Raw genomic sequence first — 16,804 nt, 5'->3', positions numbered from 1 at the left:
AGCCTTGACTGCAGCTAGCTCCTCGGTGAGCCAGGACACTCGGCCGCTGGAGACACCGCCTTCAAGACACTCTTCTCCAAGCAGCAGATGTGTGCATGGCTTTGTCACGCCTGTCAGCTCAGGGGATCTGGGCCCCGCTTCTGGATAAAATAAACGTATTAAATAAAGAGCGTATACTTAGGCTGAAGGTGTGGGAAGCGGACTGACTGCAAAATACACTTCTCAACTGGGAGCTTTTCTGCTTGCCTGGTAACAAAAGGTCTTGGCATTTTGTGATGGGTAATGAACACCACACTTCCCAAGCCCAAGAGCTGCAGCTGAAGTGTGTGTGTGGGCAGCGGGTGGTGGAGGGAAACCCTGCTCGACATCCAGCTGCCAGGATCCGACCCTTCCCTGGGTGGCACCTGGCGCTGCCAGTTCCCCAAGGTCCCCGAGGGTCGGAAGGCTCTGCAGAGGTATCTGGACAGGCTGGATCGATGGGCCGAGGACAATTGTATGATGTTCAACAAAGCCAAGTGCCGGGTCCTGCACTGGGGTCACAACAACCCCTTGCAATGCTACAGGCTTGGGGAAGAGTGGCTGGAAAGCTGCCCAGCGGAAAAGGACCTGGGGGTGTTGGTCGACAGCCGGCTGAATATGAGCCGGCAGTGCGCTCAGGTGGCCAAGAAGGCCAACAGCATCCTGGCCTGTATCAGAAATAGTGTGGCCAGCGGGAGTAGAGAGGTGATCGTGCCCCTGTACTCGGCGCTGGTGAGGCCGCACCTCGAATACTGTGTTCAGTTTTGGGCCCCTCACTACAAGAAGGACATTGAGGTGCTGGAGCGTGTCCAGAGAAGGGCGACGGAGCTGGTGAGGGGTCTGGAGCACAAGTCTGATGAGGAGAGGCTGAGGGAGCTGGGGTTGTTCAGTCTGGAGAAGAGGAGGCTGAGGGGAGATCTTATCGCTCTCTCCAATGACCTGAAAGGGGGTTGTGGTGAGGTGGGTGTTGGTCTCTTCTCCCAGGTGACTAGCGACAGGACAAGAGGAAATGGCCTCAAGTTGCGCCAGGGGAGGTTTAGGCTGGATATTAGGAGAAGCATTTGGAACAGGCTGCCCAGGGAGGTGGTGGAGTCACCATCCCTGGAGGTGTTCAAGGAATGTGTGAACGTGGCACTGTGGGACATGGTTTAGTGGGCATGGTGGTGTTGGGTTGATGGTTGGACTTGATGATCTTACAGGTCTTTTCCAACCTTAGTGATTCTGTGAAGGTCTGATCCTGTCTGGTGGAGCAGCCATCTGCAAAAGACGTGTGGCAGGGCTCAGATGGTTGCGAAGTTGCTGAGCCTCTAGTTCAGTCCCAGGAGAGAAGATCAGACTGGTGGATCCTGGAGAAGGATTGCAGGAACCCCAGTTACAAGTGCAAAGATCAAATCAATCGTTAATTAGTTAATGCAGATAAATGACCCCTCTGCAGGAGCCTGTCACAGTACTTGGTGCCACAGTGGTCCCCTTCCCTCGCAACACCAGAAGAGTCATTACTGGGCCGGCATTCATCAGTCTCGTCATGGGGCAGGGCCAGCTCCTGCTGCTGCCCTTGACACAGCAAGTCCCCAACTGTCCTCTTCCCCGCTTTTTCCTTCAGGAATAGGATAATAATTTGGAGGGGAACATGCCTTCTGAGAGGTTTCCCTCCTGGGGGAGCCCTTGGAATGCCATCCTTTTCCCAAGGAAGTATTTCCGACCTGCTTTTTGAACAAGAAGGATCCACCATGCCACAGGCAAACAAACTGTGGCATAGCTGACAGGGACAGTGGGCAAATTTGAGCATCAGACACCACATGCAGGCTTTTCAAACTGATCTGAAACTGATCTCTAATTCTTCAAAGAAAGCCTACAATTCCATCCACGTTGCACAGAGATAAAGTGGTATCTGTGTCATGGTCGCAACACTCAGTACTGAACTGGAGGGAGGAAAATGGGATGTCCTTTATGACTGGAAGTCTGAGTTTTACTTGGAAAGAGAGACCAAAGACCCTCCAAGTGCCTCCCAATACCCTCCAAAAGCCTCTCGGTACAGCCCAGAAAGTCTTAAAACAGATCTGCTCCTGGTGACTCATGGTGACCGTTTCTGTGGAAGTGCAGCTGAACAAAGAGAGGGAGAGACCAGGCACCTCCGCAGCCTCTCCAGCACCCCCTCTTCTCCACACCACCAGGACAGCTGCCCACGGGCAGGCCTGTGGCCTCTTGGGGGACCTGGAGCAGTGTTTAGGCCCGAGTTCAGCGGCCGTTGGGCTCAAGATGGCGGCAGCTTCTCCTCCCCCGGCCGCGGCTTAGAGGCGCCAGCACGGCGGAGGGCAGCGCGCATGCGCCAGGGGGTAGCGCGAAGTGTAACTCGCGCCCAAGCGGCTGGGGGCAGTGCGCATGCGTCAGCCGACCGGCTGCCGTACCGGTGTGTAAACAACTGACGGCGGCACTGTGACAGACAGCGGTGCGCATGCGTCAGCGGCCCGGTGGCAGTACGGGTGGGCAGCCGCTAGGGGCAACACTGCGCATGCGTGAGGTCCCTGCTGGCAGTGCCCGGAGCGCGCGTGCTCGGCTGCAGCCGCCGTCTTCCGTGACGTCATCGCCGGCAGCCCTGCGGTGCGGGCGCTCCCCGGCCTGTACCGCCTCGCCTTTGCCGCGGTGCTGCGCGGTCGGTGGGCGGTTTCCCGCGGTCAGCCTCAGAGCGTGCCGTCCGCTAGGGCAGCGGGGGCAGGTACCGCGCCCCGTCCCGGTCCTCCTTGCCTGTCCGGTGTCGGTTCCCGGCAAGCCCCGCCTGAGGGGACGCCGTCCGCGGGCCGCGCCGTCTCCGTGGCAACGCCCGGAAGGGGCGTTTCGAGGCGGCCTGGAGGCCGGAAATGACGCTGCGGCTGGCGCGGAGGCGGTGGAGCCGGGCCGGAGCCATGTCAGCGGGTGGTGGAGGGCAGCGCGACGCTGGGGCCGCTGGCGGGTGAGGCCGGGCTGCGGGCGTGGCGGGGCCTCGGGCGCCCCCGGAGAAGGGCCTCGGTGGGGCGGTTGCGAGGCGCGGCAGGTCCTGGGGCTCCCGCGGGGCAGCGGGCTGGGAGGCGGCCGGGTCTGAGGCCTCTCTCTTTTCCAGGCGCCGCAGTAAGTGGGACCAGCCCGGCCCGGCCCCCGCCTTCCTTCTCCCTGGCACGGCGCCGCTGCCCGGGCGCCCCTTTCCCGGCGGCGGAGATGGCGGCTCCTCTGTGGCGGGCTCCGAGAGCTCCGCAGCCCCCTCGGGAGCGCTGGATGCGGCCGCGGCCGTGGCCGCGAAAATCAACGCGATGTTAATGGCCAAAGGGAAACTGAAGCCGGCGCCCAGCACGGCGGACAAGGTGGGTGCCCGGAGGGGCGGCAGGAGCCGTGCCGTGATGGTGGGACCGCCAGGCCCGGGGGTGATGGGCGAGGGTGGGTGTCAGGTCTGTTTTCCGGAGACCTGCGACGGTTATTTTTCGGAATAGCACTCAGTGAGACGGGAAATGATGCAGGTTTGCTTCCTAAAGCAGAATATAACAAAAAACATTCGCAAAACCTTTTTTAAAAGTTTCTTCAGAATAACAAAAGACAGTAGTGTAGCTGTAAGGTCAGTCCTGCTGCTCTTCCATAAGGCTTAACCAAAGCGATCTGTCAGAAGGTGATAAGCTTTTTTCAGAAGTATTTTCTAAGTAGTACAGCTGATGTAAAAACTGCAGTATAAACCAGCCAATTTAAAACATGAGACCAAATTATTTTCACGTTTCAGCACATTATGAGTAGGAGCTGTGTGTCCAAGTTCTAAACAACTTGGTCAGCTCTGACCTGAACCTTGGTCAGGCAGTTGGACTAGATGATTGTTGTAGGTCCCTTCCAACTGAACTTTTCTATTCCAAAGCAAGTGTAACTTAAAGCCTGTTTGCCAATTTCAGTAATGGGAACAGCCTTGCTTTTCTGCATGTTACTAGCCTATGCTAGAGCCAGGTTTAGAAGGCTGTTTCAGGTTTCCTTCCAAACTTGTTCAGATACAAAGTTAAGAAGAGTATCTTTTCATGGTGTATTTTATCTTCTTTTTCACATGCACGGTATTGGTGGGACCGCCAGTTATGTTCTAAGGGTTTGCCTTGTAAGGCAGCATGAAAATAAGTACTCATTTTGTCATTGGATTTATTCACAGATAATATAAGAAAGAGTAGCAAATGGGCTCTGCCACATATTCACCCTAGTTGGTTCTCTGTAAGTTCTGTATCCGAAATGATCGTTACGGGCTTTGTAATATGTGAGGTTTAGTAGTGAGTGTTTCTTTGATCATTGCCATCAGCAGTCCTGGGTGGTTTTACACATTGTTTGCTGCACAATGGTGTCTGCTTCTCAATACTTAACATGCACCTGAGGATGTGAAATTTTCAGTGTTGAAGAACGCGTGGCTTGCTATGGTAGCCTCCGTAGTCATACCGGATGGAAGGAAAGTCTGTTTGCTGACTGGCAGTTTGAGACACCTAAAAATTGGAAGATACTGTGATGTCTCATTCTTCCATCTATGTTTGTTCCATTAGCTCTGGTGGCATTCTGGCATCCTGTGACAAATTGTATCGCTGTGGGAACCACTTAACCAATTAATTTTCTGATGGGATGATTTATTTTAGAAGTTGCTTTTGTTAGGAGATGTTCAGTGATGACACTTCCAGAGTAATTAACTCTGATGGCACTTCAGATTGTGAGCAAATGGAAATTAAGGAGCCTGCAGGTTAATGAATGTACTTTTTTTTAAGTGTGGAAGGAATGGAGAAATGGAATGCATGTACAATGCATTAGACTTGTGTCCCTCTATAGCTGCCTTCTGGCTCCCTTGCAAGTGCTGTGCTTCATGTGATATTTATGAGAGTGGATAGATACCTTTTGGATGTTACTGGAAGGTTCTCTTTTCGTAGAGTTTTCTTTTATGTCCATGTCCCCAAAAGCATTTCAGAATTTGTAGAAGGACGTACTAGCTAACTCTCTACATGTGGAAAAAGCTATAAGGTCTTTGTTGTAACTCCAGCTCTTCTGCCATGTCTTCTGAATCTTTTTGTGACTCTGTGGCTTTTCCTTTCTTAGCACTTAAATACTGACACAAAATATCATGGCCTTGTTTTAAAAAAAATAAGTGGAGGGGGGAGTGCAGTCATAGTGTGGATGAGTTTAGGTCTTGAACAGAAATTCTAAATTCTATGTCTATGTAAGGGGAGTTGAGAGAAGTGTGAATTACATGTTCTATTAGTCTCACAGATTTCTGTCAGAGATGCCAATTCAAGTGTAAGATGCCTTGGTTTCCGTTTGAGCAAATTTACTGCTTAGTTCTACATCTGTTTCTCCATTTACAGAACAGAAACAGTAATTACTTGTTATATTAAAATGTGCTGAAGATAAAACTAGTGTTTTTATTTGGGCTCAGGGCTGTGAAGAGGTAGATTAAGTAGTAGATATAATGTGCTTTCTGCTAATATTTGTAAAGCTTTTGGGTTCAACAGCTGAACGGCAAGAACAAAAAGGATATTCACCTCTTAGAGTACTAGCATCAATTTGTTTGTTACATCATTTGTCTCTGCTTTCCAACTGCTGGTCTTTTGCAACGGTTGTCTTTGAAGCTGCAGGCTCTGGGAAAAGGTCCGGCTACAAGTAAAAGCAAAGATGACCTTGTGGTGGCAGAGGTAGAAATCAATGATGTCCCCCTCACATGCAGAAACCTGCTGACAAGAGGACAGACTCAGGATGAGGTATGTTCAGGATCCAAATCTGATTTGTTAGGCTTGGCAGCACATTTGTACCTGTTTGTAAGGTTAAAAGAGCTTGCAATAAACTATATTTGGTGGTCGTTTCCTCTTTTTACAAAACCTGTGTTTTCTAAGATGCTTTAATAGTTTATTGGTTTGTTCAATAAAATGTCATACGATGAGGTAAGGTAGCACAGCTAGCATCCTTTAGCGGGTGCCATTCATTCTCTTACCACTTTATTAATGACTTCTGGTCTTTTTATACAACAACATAGGTTAAACTGCTTTGGGTTTTTTGTGTGTGCTTTGTTTATTATTGGTAAACTTGTCACTGTGTTTTTTAAATTGTTTGTAGATAAGTCGACTGAGTGGAGCAGCTGTTTCTACTCGAGGGAGATTCATGACTGCAGAAGAGAAAGCAAAAGTGGGACCCGGGTTTGTATTTCTTTTTTGGGGTTTCTGCTTTTTTGTTTTTTCTCTCTGGGTGGCTATGTGGTTGGGGTGTCAAGTCTGTGTGCCAGAGCGAATTGACTGTTGAGTGTTTCAAATGTTTACAATTAAGATAGTACTGACTGCATAGCTGCTTTCCTACCTGCTTAATATTGATAGGGTGAAATAAAAAAACCCTAACAAACAAACTACAAATGTGACAGATCAGACTGTGCTGAACTCCCTCTGACTGAACACTATACTGGATCTCTTGTGCATTTTGCCGAAAATGGGCAACTTTCCAATTACAAAGAGAGCTAATGTTTCATAGACTTGGTGCTTTTAGTTAACCTTTCATGTGGACAAACAAATTAAAGTCTTCAGTGGTGTAACTTTAATAACTCGTCATGTAAATAACTTCTGAATCTTTTCAGTTTTCAGTGCAAAGCTTTGCTTACTGACCCCTGTGATTTTCAATAAATATGTATTTACTTCCTTATTTGAAGAGTATTTCCAATCTTTATGTGTTTAAGACTTTATGTGTCTAGATGACTGTAATATAATTAGATTGAATCCATTATTGTATGTTCTCTGTGGGTTTCATGGAATATTTGACATTTCCTTTCCAGAGATCGTCCTTTGTATCTTCATGTCCAGGGTCAGACACGGGAATTGGTTGACAGTAAGTGTACAAAGCATTCTGCTTTTTCTCTCATTATTTGTGATAAAGGGGTTTTACTAAGGGCCTTTGTTATGACCGGTATGGATTTGTACTATAAATATCTCCGTGTTGATAACAGACCCCATTTAAACTTTGATGTTAAGGTCTCTGCTCAAAACTACCTAAGGTGCTGTGTACTGCATCCTTTAAGTCATGAAACAAAAACTTGTGATAGACTACAAGGAAGGCGGGGGCAGCGGGTAGGGTTCCTAGGCAGGTACAGCTCTTATGTGTAAGTTTATTCACTGATAACACGCTGAGATCCCATTACAATAGGTGTGTGACAGGGAGACCTTCCCTTCAATATACAAGTGTGAACGTTTTTTATGAAATATCTGAATTTCTATTAGAAGCACAAAGAGCTTCTGGTTGCCTGTGCCTGCTGGAAAAAAAGGAAAAGTATAAACTGTTCAGGTGTTCATTTGTTCTGTGTATCAGTTCACGGGTTTGCCCTCAGTTGTCTTGTGAAACTTGAAGCTGCCCATTTGTATGTACCTTGATTTCCACAGCCAGTAAACAATTTCTTACGTGTTAGGTTGCTCATTCACGCAGATTTAAGTTCTATACAGGGTTAATGTAAATGTTTCTAAATGTTGCTAAAATGTGTGGGCTAAAACTGCCCGCCTGCATATATCAGCGTAAGCTTTATCAGGGAGGGAGTGGAGAAAGAACGCTGATGCTTGTTGCCATCCAATCCCAGAATGCTAATATTGGGCCCCACTGTCAGATGTAATCTTTTTGCCTGTAGATCTGCTGTCACAGAATATGGGAAAGTAACCTAGTCATTTCATAGTTTGGTTAATCTGGGCAGTTGACAGTGGCTGAAGTATAAATGAATTTCATATTCTGTCAACTAGGAGCTGTTAACCGAATTAAAGAGATAATTACTAATGGAGTAGTGAAAGCAGCCACAGGTTCTAGTCCGACATTCAACGGAGCTACGGTTACTGTCTATCACCAGCCAGCCCCTATTACTCAGTTGTCTCCAGCAGTTGGCCAAAAACCTCCATTCCAGTCAGGGGTGAGTAATTAGTTTATGTGACTTTCATTGAATATCACTGATTAAAAGATTTGCATATTACAAAGTATACATATAATGTGCTATTTATTTAAAAAAAGTAACAACCAAACAACAAAAGACCACCCCAAAAAATAAAATAACCCTTGTGTGTTGTGAAAAATGGAGGACTAATCAGACTGAGTTGGCAGAGTGAGACTCAGGTGACGGTAGCCTCCTAAAAGAAAAGGGATGGAGAGAGCAGTCCTACTTACAGAAAAGCAAAGGGCTGACTGTGCCATCCAACACTGAACTGTTCTGACTGTCATAGAAATAAGATTTCTGGCCTCCAGTGAAATGAACATCCTAATTCTTAGAGTGAAATAATAACCTTTTACTGTTACATTTACAGATGCATTATGTTCAGGACAAGTTATTTGTTGGTCTGGAACATGCTGTACCTACATTTAATGTGAAGGAGAAGGTGGAAGGGCCTGGTTGTTCCTACTTGCAGCACATTCAAATTGAAACGGGTGCCAAAGTCTTTCTTCGTGGGAAAGGCTCAGGTTGCATAGAACCAGCATCAGGCAGAGAAGCTTTTGAACCCATGTACATCTACATCAGGTATGAGGGGGTTTTAAAAATAAAATAAAAATACCAGTGCCCAGACATGAATGTACCTTAATGCTTAATCAATTTGCGGAATTCTTAATTCTGACTGACAATGCAAATGAAACAGGTTTTGAACCTGACTTTTATTTTAATAGAGCTCTCCCTAAAGTGGTAAATATATCAACCATATGATGATATGGTATAAAGTGATATTCCACCATAAGATAGTGCTTTTATTGGGAACACAGTAAAGCTGCGTTCTTTTTGGGCTTGGGTTGTGAGGTTGAGCTTTAAGCGAAGAATACAAAATGCACTGACCAATCAAGTCAGTGTTCTGTGCTCGTTTCTTGCAGTATTTAGACTAACCTGAATTTTCATGTAGAAAATAAATACTCATCGCTTTTGTTCACAATTGTTCTAAATAGCTGCAGAGCTGCTAGAGTCCTGTTGAGGTGACTGATCTCTCGTTAAAGGGATAAGATCTGACAGCAGGTTGCTGATGAAAGAAGTAGCTCCCAAATTTGGTGGAAATGTTTGTGCTTATGAGGTATTTTTTTGTATATGTTTTCAGTCACCCAAAGCCAGAAGGTTTGGCAGCTGCTAAAAAGCTGTGTGAGAATCTGTTGCAAACCGTGAGTACCTCTTACAAATAGGAGATTTCGGAGCCTGTTGTAGCTTTAGAGTGTGCCTGGCTAATGATGTTTTTTTATGCTCTCAGCGAAACTGTCCATGTGTTCTGACTTGCTAATAGGTATTTCCTTCTAAGTACTGCTGTCTGATTTTTGTGCAGTGAATAAACATTTCTCAGGATGGAGCTGTAGTAGTGGAATTTTGGGAGAAAAAAAAAAATGCAAATGCTTCCTGAGTAGAATGGAGGGTGAAAATTGTCTGACTGTATGCAAACATAAAGGAATCCTGCTTTTTTCTGATTGCTGTAGCTTCCCTTGCTTTAGCTTTAAAAGTTGTCCAGAGCCACGCTGTCTGCTTTATCTTTCCTAAAGTGATTATTATACCAAAAAAGTTTTAGAAAATCTCACATGTACACCCAGAAAATTAATTTATCAGCTTTTCTTATATGAATGCAAACAGAGTAAAATCCTGTGAGACAGTCTTTCTGTTAGTATTAGTAATTGAGTATGGGCTTACAAAGTCTCCTTTGAAAAAGATATGGAAGCTTTTAGATTCTTTGAGTATTTTTATGTCTACTGAAGTAATTAGCTTACAGCTCTGTATTTCCTGTGAAAGATTATCCTGTATTTTACACAAATCTGTCACAGAGACCAGCGGGATCAGTGGGATGTTCAGCAGGGTTTTGGTAGTGTTTTTGGTCTGTGGGGTTTTGTTTTTGGGTTTTTATGTTTGGATTATTGCTGTCTTTGTGCATAGTATGTTCTGTAATCGAAGTCCCCTTACAGTTTTGTGGGGATGCACGGTAAGATGCCTTCTGCCTGCAAAAGATTAATATAGGAAATGGATGTTTATTGTCTAATCTTTTAAAATCCTTTGTAGGTTCATGCTGAATACTCCCGATTTGTGAATCAGATAACCACTGCAGTACCCTTAGCAGGTAAACACTAGCAATAATGAAGTCTTTGGAGTTGCATTCTGCAGAGCTGTACTTAGTGTTAGTTTTGTGGAATTTATTTATCTGTGGAAGTCTTTGTGTTTTAAGTCTTTCAGTTGAAAAGAAGTCCAGCTTTTTTTACATTTGGTAATTAAATTTACTATTTTTGTGACTCTGACTGAATTGAAGATGACCCTTCTTTTCCCCTTTCTCTCACCAGGCTTCACACAGCCTGCCGCTATAAATAGCGTACCTTCCCAGCCATCGTATTACCCTTCCAATGGGTATCAGTCTGGTTATCCTGTTGTTCCCCCTCCTCAACAACCAGTTCAGCCACCATATGGTGTACCAGGCATAGTACCACCTGCAGTGCCATTGGCACCTGGAGTCTTAACAACACTACCTACAGGAGTTCCGCCTGTGCCGACACAGTATCCAATATCTCAAGTACAGCCTCCAGCCAGCACTGGCCAGGTACTCCCGCAGATGAATTATTTGCCCTATAGTTGTCAATTTACTAAGCTGTTTCTTTGCTAACAGTAAAATACTTAAAGAAGAATTATCCATCTGGAACTACTTCAGGGCGGTTTTCTGGCTGTTGCTTTGCTGATGCTTCTGTCTAAGCAACTAAATTGTTGGTATGGCTGCTTCATACCATGTTTTTCGTATCGTAGCCACCTGTTAACATACAGGATGTTTGCAGGGTGTGGTCACTTGTTTATGAAAAGTGTTGTTGCAGGCTGTGATACAGCTATGCAGGTACAATGAGTTTGAGTTACAGGTAGTGATTACTTTGAGGTGGGAGCGTTCTATAAATTAAATACTTTAAGTAGTGAATTTCCTTTTAGTTTCTCTTGGGTTCTGCAAAGAGAAACTAGTTGTGGGTTCTGCTCCTATATGTGAAACTATACATTGAATTAATACTTTGTATGCATATTACCAAATTTTCTTGTGTTTTGTTTTCAATTTCTGCATGCCAGAGTCCACTGAGTGGTCCTTTTCTTCCTGCTGCCCCAGTAAAAACAACTGTGCCGACTGGTACGCAGCCACAAGTCCAACCCCATCCCCAAGGTCAAAAGAGACGCTTCACTGAGGAACTACCGGATGAGAGAGAGTCGGGACTGCTGGGATATCAGGTGGAATAAAATCGGCAATTTTAATTCATTCACCAAAATGGAACTTGGCTGGAGAGGGATTGTTTTATCACAGTTTATTTGACAAGAGTCATGCAAGACCTTTGGCAGATGGCAGCAGTTGTTACAAAACATCGAGACCACGCTTTGGTTTCTTTGAGTGGATGCACTGTTCTTAAACTGTGACTGACTTGATTCATTGGCAGCTTGCTTTCCATACCCTCAATCTTTCGTGAAGAATAGCAGTGCGTTCAGGTCAAAGAGATGACAAGAGCGTGTCACTGGTTAGTTTAAAGGGAGATTACTTGGGGTTTTGTTTGTTCTTTTGAGTGGGCTTGTTTGAGGGGTGGGAGGGAAATGTGGTAATAACTTCCAGATTTTCCCATTTACCTTTCTTGCAGGTTGCACTTGAGAGGATTTCAAGAAGCCTAGTTTTAAGAAATTGATTTTATTTTTTTTGATAGGGAATGTTAAACAGTTGATTTTAATAAAAATAATTTTGAGTTCTTCAGATTTGTATGTGAGGAAAAGGGAGTTTCTGCAAATGCTTCTGTCATGATACACCCCTGCTCACAGGCAGAAACCCTTAATAAAAGCTTTGCCTAGAGAAAATAAGGAACTGCCTATGTGTTTAGGTCTAATATTAGTATCTTGAGCAGAGTTTACTGTGGCATGAGGTCTATAGAGTATTCTATATGACTGAAGAGGTACTAAGTTGATCCATGAGCTAAGCAGCTATCTTTACTGTCCTGAACTACTGGAAAGGTGGAGTAGGTGGTGAGGTGTCTTCCATATTGGTGCTCAGGCATGTTTCTTACTATGTTACCCTCAGTGTTTTTAGGACAAAGCATTTTGTTTAACAATGGCGATTAGTGGTTTCTTCTACTAGTTGGCAATATGCTCTGAAAAGTTGGGTTTCCTATCATTATCATTAAGGAGCTATAGCTTATGTTGTAGTTGTAGATTTGCTAATGCCGTGTGTTTTTCTGCTCATAGCATGGACCCATTCATATGACTAATTTAGGTACAGGCTTCTCCAGTCAGAGTGAAATCGATGGAGCCGGATCGAAGCCAGCAAGTTCCTCAGGAAAGGAGAGAGAGAGGGACAGGTGAGTGATGAAAGAACTATGTTCAGGTCTTCTCTGATTCTGATAAAAAGCTTATTTCAGAGATGATCTGTGTTTCATGTTCTCTTCTGTGACTTGGGGAATAGGGGGGGTGGTTTGTTTTCTTGTGGGTGTTTTTTTGTGGTGTTTTTTTTTCTTAAGGAGAAGGGATGGAAGAGTACCTTTTCATGCTACATAATGAAAATAGCTTGATTTCCGTTCCTCTCAAAGTGTGTATGGTCTTACTTTGTCTGGGTCTGGTATTTTGCCAGCTTCTTGAGATAACAGGATATTCTTGTGAAATAGGTTAGCACTTACACTTTAAATGATTCCAATTTTAAAACAAATCTGGAAGTGTTGTAAACTTGAAGTTTTGCAGCCTGAAATTTCAGGGGAAGATTAACTTGGTAGTCCCTTTTGTTTTCTGGTCGTTATGAAATACATCAAGGGTATTGGCAAAGTTTTCTATGTTCTACATCTTGTATGTAGTCCTAAATTCAGCCTAGCTATTTGAAGTCATCAGGCATCACTATTCTTCCTTACGCACTTCAGTGTATTGAGCCACAAAACTGTCAGACTTGCACTTTATTTCATAGCATCACAGCATAGTTTGGGTTGGAAGGGACCCTTAAAGATCATCTAGTCCATCCCCTCTGCCTTGGGGAGGGATATCTTCTGCTAGATCAGATTGCTCAAAGCCCCTATCCAACCTGACCTTGAACAGTTCAGGGACAGGGCATCTACCACCAGTCTGGGCAACCTGTTCCAGTGTCTCATCACCATTCAGAAAATAATTTCTTCCTTATATCTAATCTAAATCTGCCCTCTTCTAGTTTAAAACCATGACCCCTTGTCCTCTCACTACAGGCCTTGGTAAAAAGTCTGTTTCCATCTTTCTTACAAGCCCCTTTGAGGTATTGAAAGGTTATAATAAGGTCTCCTCAGAGCCTTCTCTTCTCCAGGCTGAACAACCCCAACTCTCTCAGCCTGTCTTCATAGGAGAGGTGCTCCAGCCCTCGGATCATTTTTGTGGCTCTCCTCTGGACCTGCTCCAACAGGTCTGTGTCTTGTGCTGGGGATCCCAGAGCTGGGTGCAGTGCTCCAGGTGGGGTCTCAGGAGAGCAGAGTAGAGGGGAAGAATCCCTTCCCTCAGCCTGCTGGCCACGCTTCTTTTTATGCAGCCCAGGACATGATTGACTTTCTGGGCTGCAAGCGCATGTTGCCAGCTTGTGTCCAATTTTTCATCCACCAGTATCCCCAAGCCCTTCTCTCTCAATCCATTCATCTGCCAGACAGTGTTGATACCCAGGATTGCTCTGACCTAAGTGCAGCACCTTGCACTTGGCCTTGTGGAACTTCATGAGGCTTGCATGGGCCCACTCCTCAAGCCTGTCAAGGTCGCTCTGGGTGGCATCCCTCCCCTCTAGTGTATAGACCGCACCGCTCAGCTTGGTGTCATCTGCAAACTTACTTACTGAGGGTGCACTCAATTCCACTGTCTATGTCATTGATGAAGACATTAAATAGTATTGGTCCCAGTACAGACCCTTGAGGGACACCACTTGTAACTGGTTTCCACTTGGACATTGAGCCGTTCGTTGTAACTCTTTGGACGTGGCCATCCCGCCAATTCCTTAGCCATCTAATAGTCCGTCTATCAAATCCGTTTCTCTCCGATCTAGAGATAAGAATGTTGGGTGGGACCATATTGAAGGCCTTACAGAAGTCCAGATGGGTGACATCAGTTGCTCTTCCCTTGTCCACTGATGCGATCGCTCCATCGTAGAAGGTCACTAGATTAGTCAGGCAATTAAAAGTTAAACTCCTCAGGTCAAGGACTGAGTTATGAATGTGTTTGTTATTACCTTTGACTCTTCGCTTGTTTTAAAAAAGAAAAAATAAGGGCTTGCATTGGTTTGAATAGGCAGTTGATGCCTCCGCCAGCTTTTCCTGTCACTGGGATGAAATCGGAATCTGAAGAAAGAAATGGTGCGGGGTCTTTACCAGGCAACCATGGTGAGTGCAATGAATAAAATACACTTGTAAGTCAAGTTTTCCTTTCCCAAATGAGTTTCTGCTGGTCTTTACACTCATTCAAATCGGTGATTTTTTTTTTCTTTTTGGCTGTTCTTTACACCGCATTTTTTAAGTGAAAAGCAGGTTGTATTGTACTGCTCTAAAATCACTTATGTTCACTGTGATTATACACACATTATATTCTTTTAAAACTTTAATAAATATCCGTATGAACGAGGAGAGTGTAATTAAGCGAAGGACCAAAGACAGGTATTTTTGACCCCTCAGTCAGCTGAGGCACAGAATCTCACAGGATTGTTCTGCAACACAGATATGTGGCTTTACATTGTGAACAGCTATCTCTAGAGGCACTGAGGAGTATCAGTGGGAGTTATGGTTCAGGTGTGTATTTACAGGCATGAGTTAATGTCTACCTTGTCTGCGGACAACAGAAGTGCTGTCAGATTTCCTCCCTTTGTAGGGCTTTCATACATCAAGTGTTTGCAACTTGGTAAAACATGTAATCGTTATAACTCTCCTGGTAGTTCAGTGCCTTTCAGGTCTGCAGGCACATCATGTTAGTCTGTTTAACCTTAGTTTTTCTGCAGTATTGGTCCCAGAGATTGCTCTTCTGTTAGCTTTCTTTTGAACAAAATTTCTACTTTTCTTTACGTGTTTATCTCTTTAACGGTGAAATTTCCATCACTTAGACCCATTTGCTAACTTTACCTTTTTTGTGTGTTTCTTTCTTCTTTCTCTGTTCTCTTACATGGTTCTGATGGATCACACGTGCTGTTGCTGGTGCTGTTTCGTGTGGCCTTCGACCTTGGATGACCATTGGCCTTGTGACCTCAAAATGGTGTCCAACTAACAATTTACAATTAACATCTTTTTTTATTAACTCGTTTTGGGGCATTTTATCTCTTTTTATTTTTATTTTTCCTTCTTGGGGGCTGGGGGGATTGTTTTGTTTTCCCCTCCTAGATCATCAAGCTAAGAAGATGAAAACTGCAGAAAAGGGCTTTGGATTAGTGGCATATGCTGGAGATTCATCGGATGAAGAGGAGGAACATGGTGGCCATAAAAACGCAAGTACTTTTTCACAGGGATGGAGTTTGGGATACCAGTACCCTTCCTCACAACAGCGAGCTAAACAACAGATGCCATTTTGGATGGCACCGTAAAACCTGCAGAAGAGTTTTCATTCATCTTTTTTTTTTTTTCCCCCCTCTAGCAATAATGCATGTATATTACAAAATGAACTTTGCAAATATGCATTGTTTTTACATTTGCAGAAGCTAAAGGTTCAGTACTCCCCCTTGAAAGGGCTCCATTATTTTTAAAATCCTTCTTTCTGCAGTGAATTTGTCAACTAAAAGAATATTTGAAATAGTATTCTGACAGGGCTAGTCCCTTATACAATGGGGGAAGTACTGTAAAGAGAAACTAGGGAAGCCTGTGGGTCCGCATTTCCCATTTTTCCAGGATAACTTAAAAATGGAAAGAGTCAGTCATGCTGACTTCATTCTACACCTCGTGTTTGTGTCTTATTGAGCGTTCCTACTGTCAGCCTGCATCTGCAGTCCCGTTGAGCTCATGGTGACCCCGGCTTCAATGTTTGGACTTTCAACAAAGGAATACACAGTAGTTCTGCAAAACTTGGGGATCGCATTTCCTAAAACTCGTCATTTGTTTTTACTTTAAGCATCTCCTGTAACTCAGCACTGTTTTTTCTTTAAAATGTGGTTTTACTAACCCCACAACTTCTCGTTCTAGCCAAACCTCGGGGCGGGGGGATGCTCGGTTTTTTTGGGTGGGTTCATCTGAAAGCTAATCCCCAGCTGGACTTGGCGCTGTAGCGCTGGCACTTCATCTTCTCCCATCACCCCTCTGCATTTCGTTCCCATTCAGCAGTTCGGACGGAACCCCTTCTCCTGAGGTTCGCCCCCATCTCTTAATCTGTCATTCGATTCTACCCCTTCTGTTTCACGGCGATTTAACAAAGAAAAGGCAGGCAGCAGCCGGGTCCACGCAGCGCCGGGACCCCAGCGCAGGCCTCGCTCTTGCCGTGAAGCGCGGAACTGGAACCCGGGAATGAGTTGTTGGGTTGTTGATGGACGCGAACTGCACCACGGGCTTTCTTGGCGGGCGGGCTGTTGCAGAAAGAACTCTCGTACGGAGAGCAGCGACGCGCGGGACCGCGACGAGGTGCTGCTCGGCTTTCCCCGGGGGAGAAGTGGTTTTAAAAACGGGGCTGTGTGTGGCTGTTGCACACGGAAAGACCTTGCTGGCTCCCTTGTACAAACACTGTCTTTCCTACCTGTTGTAAATAATTAGAACCGTACTTTCATTATAAATAAATGTATAAATATTCTGCTTCCTGCTGCTTTTTTGGCCAGGCTCGACCTCAGTGCAGCCAGCAGCCCTGGCAGGCAGTGTGTGTGGGGAGCCCTTAGGCCGTAGGCGCCCGCGGGACCCGAAC

At 45.2% G+C, this 16,804-nt stretch overlaps 1 protein-coding gene and 1 non-coding gene across 2 annotated transcripts; both read left to right on the top strand.

Moving 5' to 3' along the window:
- Nucleotides 1–2,876: 2,876 nt before the first annotated feature.
- Nucleotides 2,877–16,678, top strand: KHDC4 (KH domain containing 4, pre-mRNA splicing factor). The gene is made up of 14 exons (XM_059832193.1): nucleotides 2,877–2,968; nucleotides 3,116–3,353; nucleotides 5,619–5,747; nucleotides 6,100–6,179; nucleotides 6,803–6,855; nucleotides 7,752–7,915; nucleotides 8,304–8,515; nucleotides 9,075–9,135; nucleotides 10,013–10,070; nucleotides 10,288–10,541; nucleotides 11,048–11,203; nucleotides 12,197–12,309; nucleotides 14,231–14,322; nucleotides 15,307–16,678. Exons 1-14 carry the CDS (start codon nucleotides 2,877–2,879, stop codon nucleotides 15,504–15,506), a joined length of 1,902 nt encoding a protein of 633 aa, XP_059688176.1. The 3' UTR covers nucleotides 15,507–16,678.
- Nucleotides 8,074–8,202, top strand: LOC132320168 (small Cajal body-specific RNA 4). The gene has a single exon (XR_009484553.1). It is a non-coding gene; the product is annotated as a small Cajal body-specific RNA 4 (non-coding RNA).
- Nucleotides 16,679–16,804: the final 126 nt, after the last annotated feature.

This window comes from Gavia stellata, chromosome 33, assembly GCF_030936135.1.
Source record: "Gavia stellata isolate bGavSte3 chromosome 33, bGavSte3.hap2, whole genome shotgun sequence".
NCBI classification, from domain to species: Eukaryota; Metazoa; Chordata; class Aves; order Gaviiformes; family Gaviidae; genus Gavia; species Gavia stellata.
Note: the sequence above shows the minus strand (reverse complement) of the source record. Positions and strands in the feature narration are given on the sequence as shown.

Bases quoted from the DNA above. Each gene is read 5' to 3' on its own strand.
- KHDC4 (XM_059832193.1), top strand. From the start codon at position 2,877: ATGACGCTGCGGCTGGCGCGGAGGCGGTGGAGCCGGGCCGGAGCCATG. The intron at 7,916-8,303 runs GTGAGTAATTAG...TTACATTTACAG, and splicing joins AACCTCCATTCCAGTCAGGG to ATGCATTATGTTCAGGACAA. The intron at 14,323-15,306 runs GTGAGTGCAATG...TTCCCCTCCTAG, and splicing joins GTCTTTACCAGGCAACCATG to ATCATCAAGCTAAGAAGATG.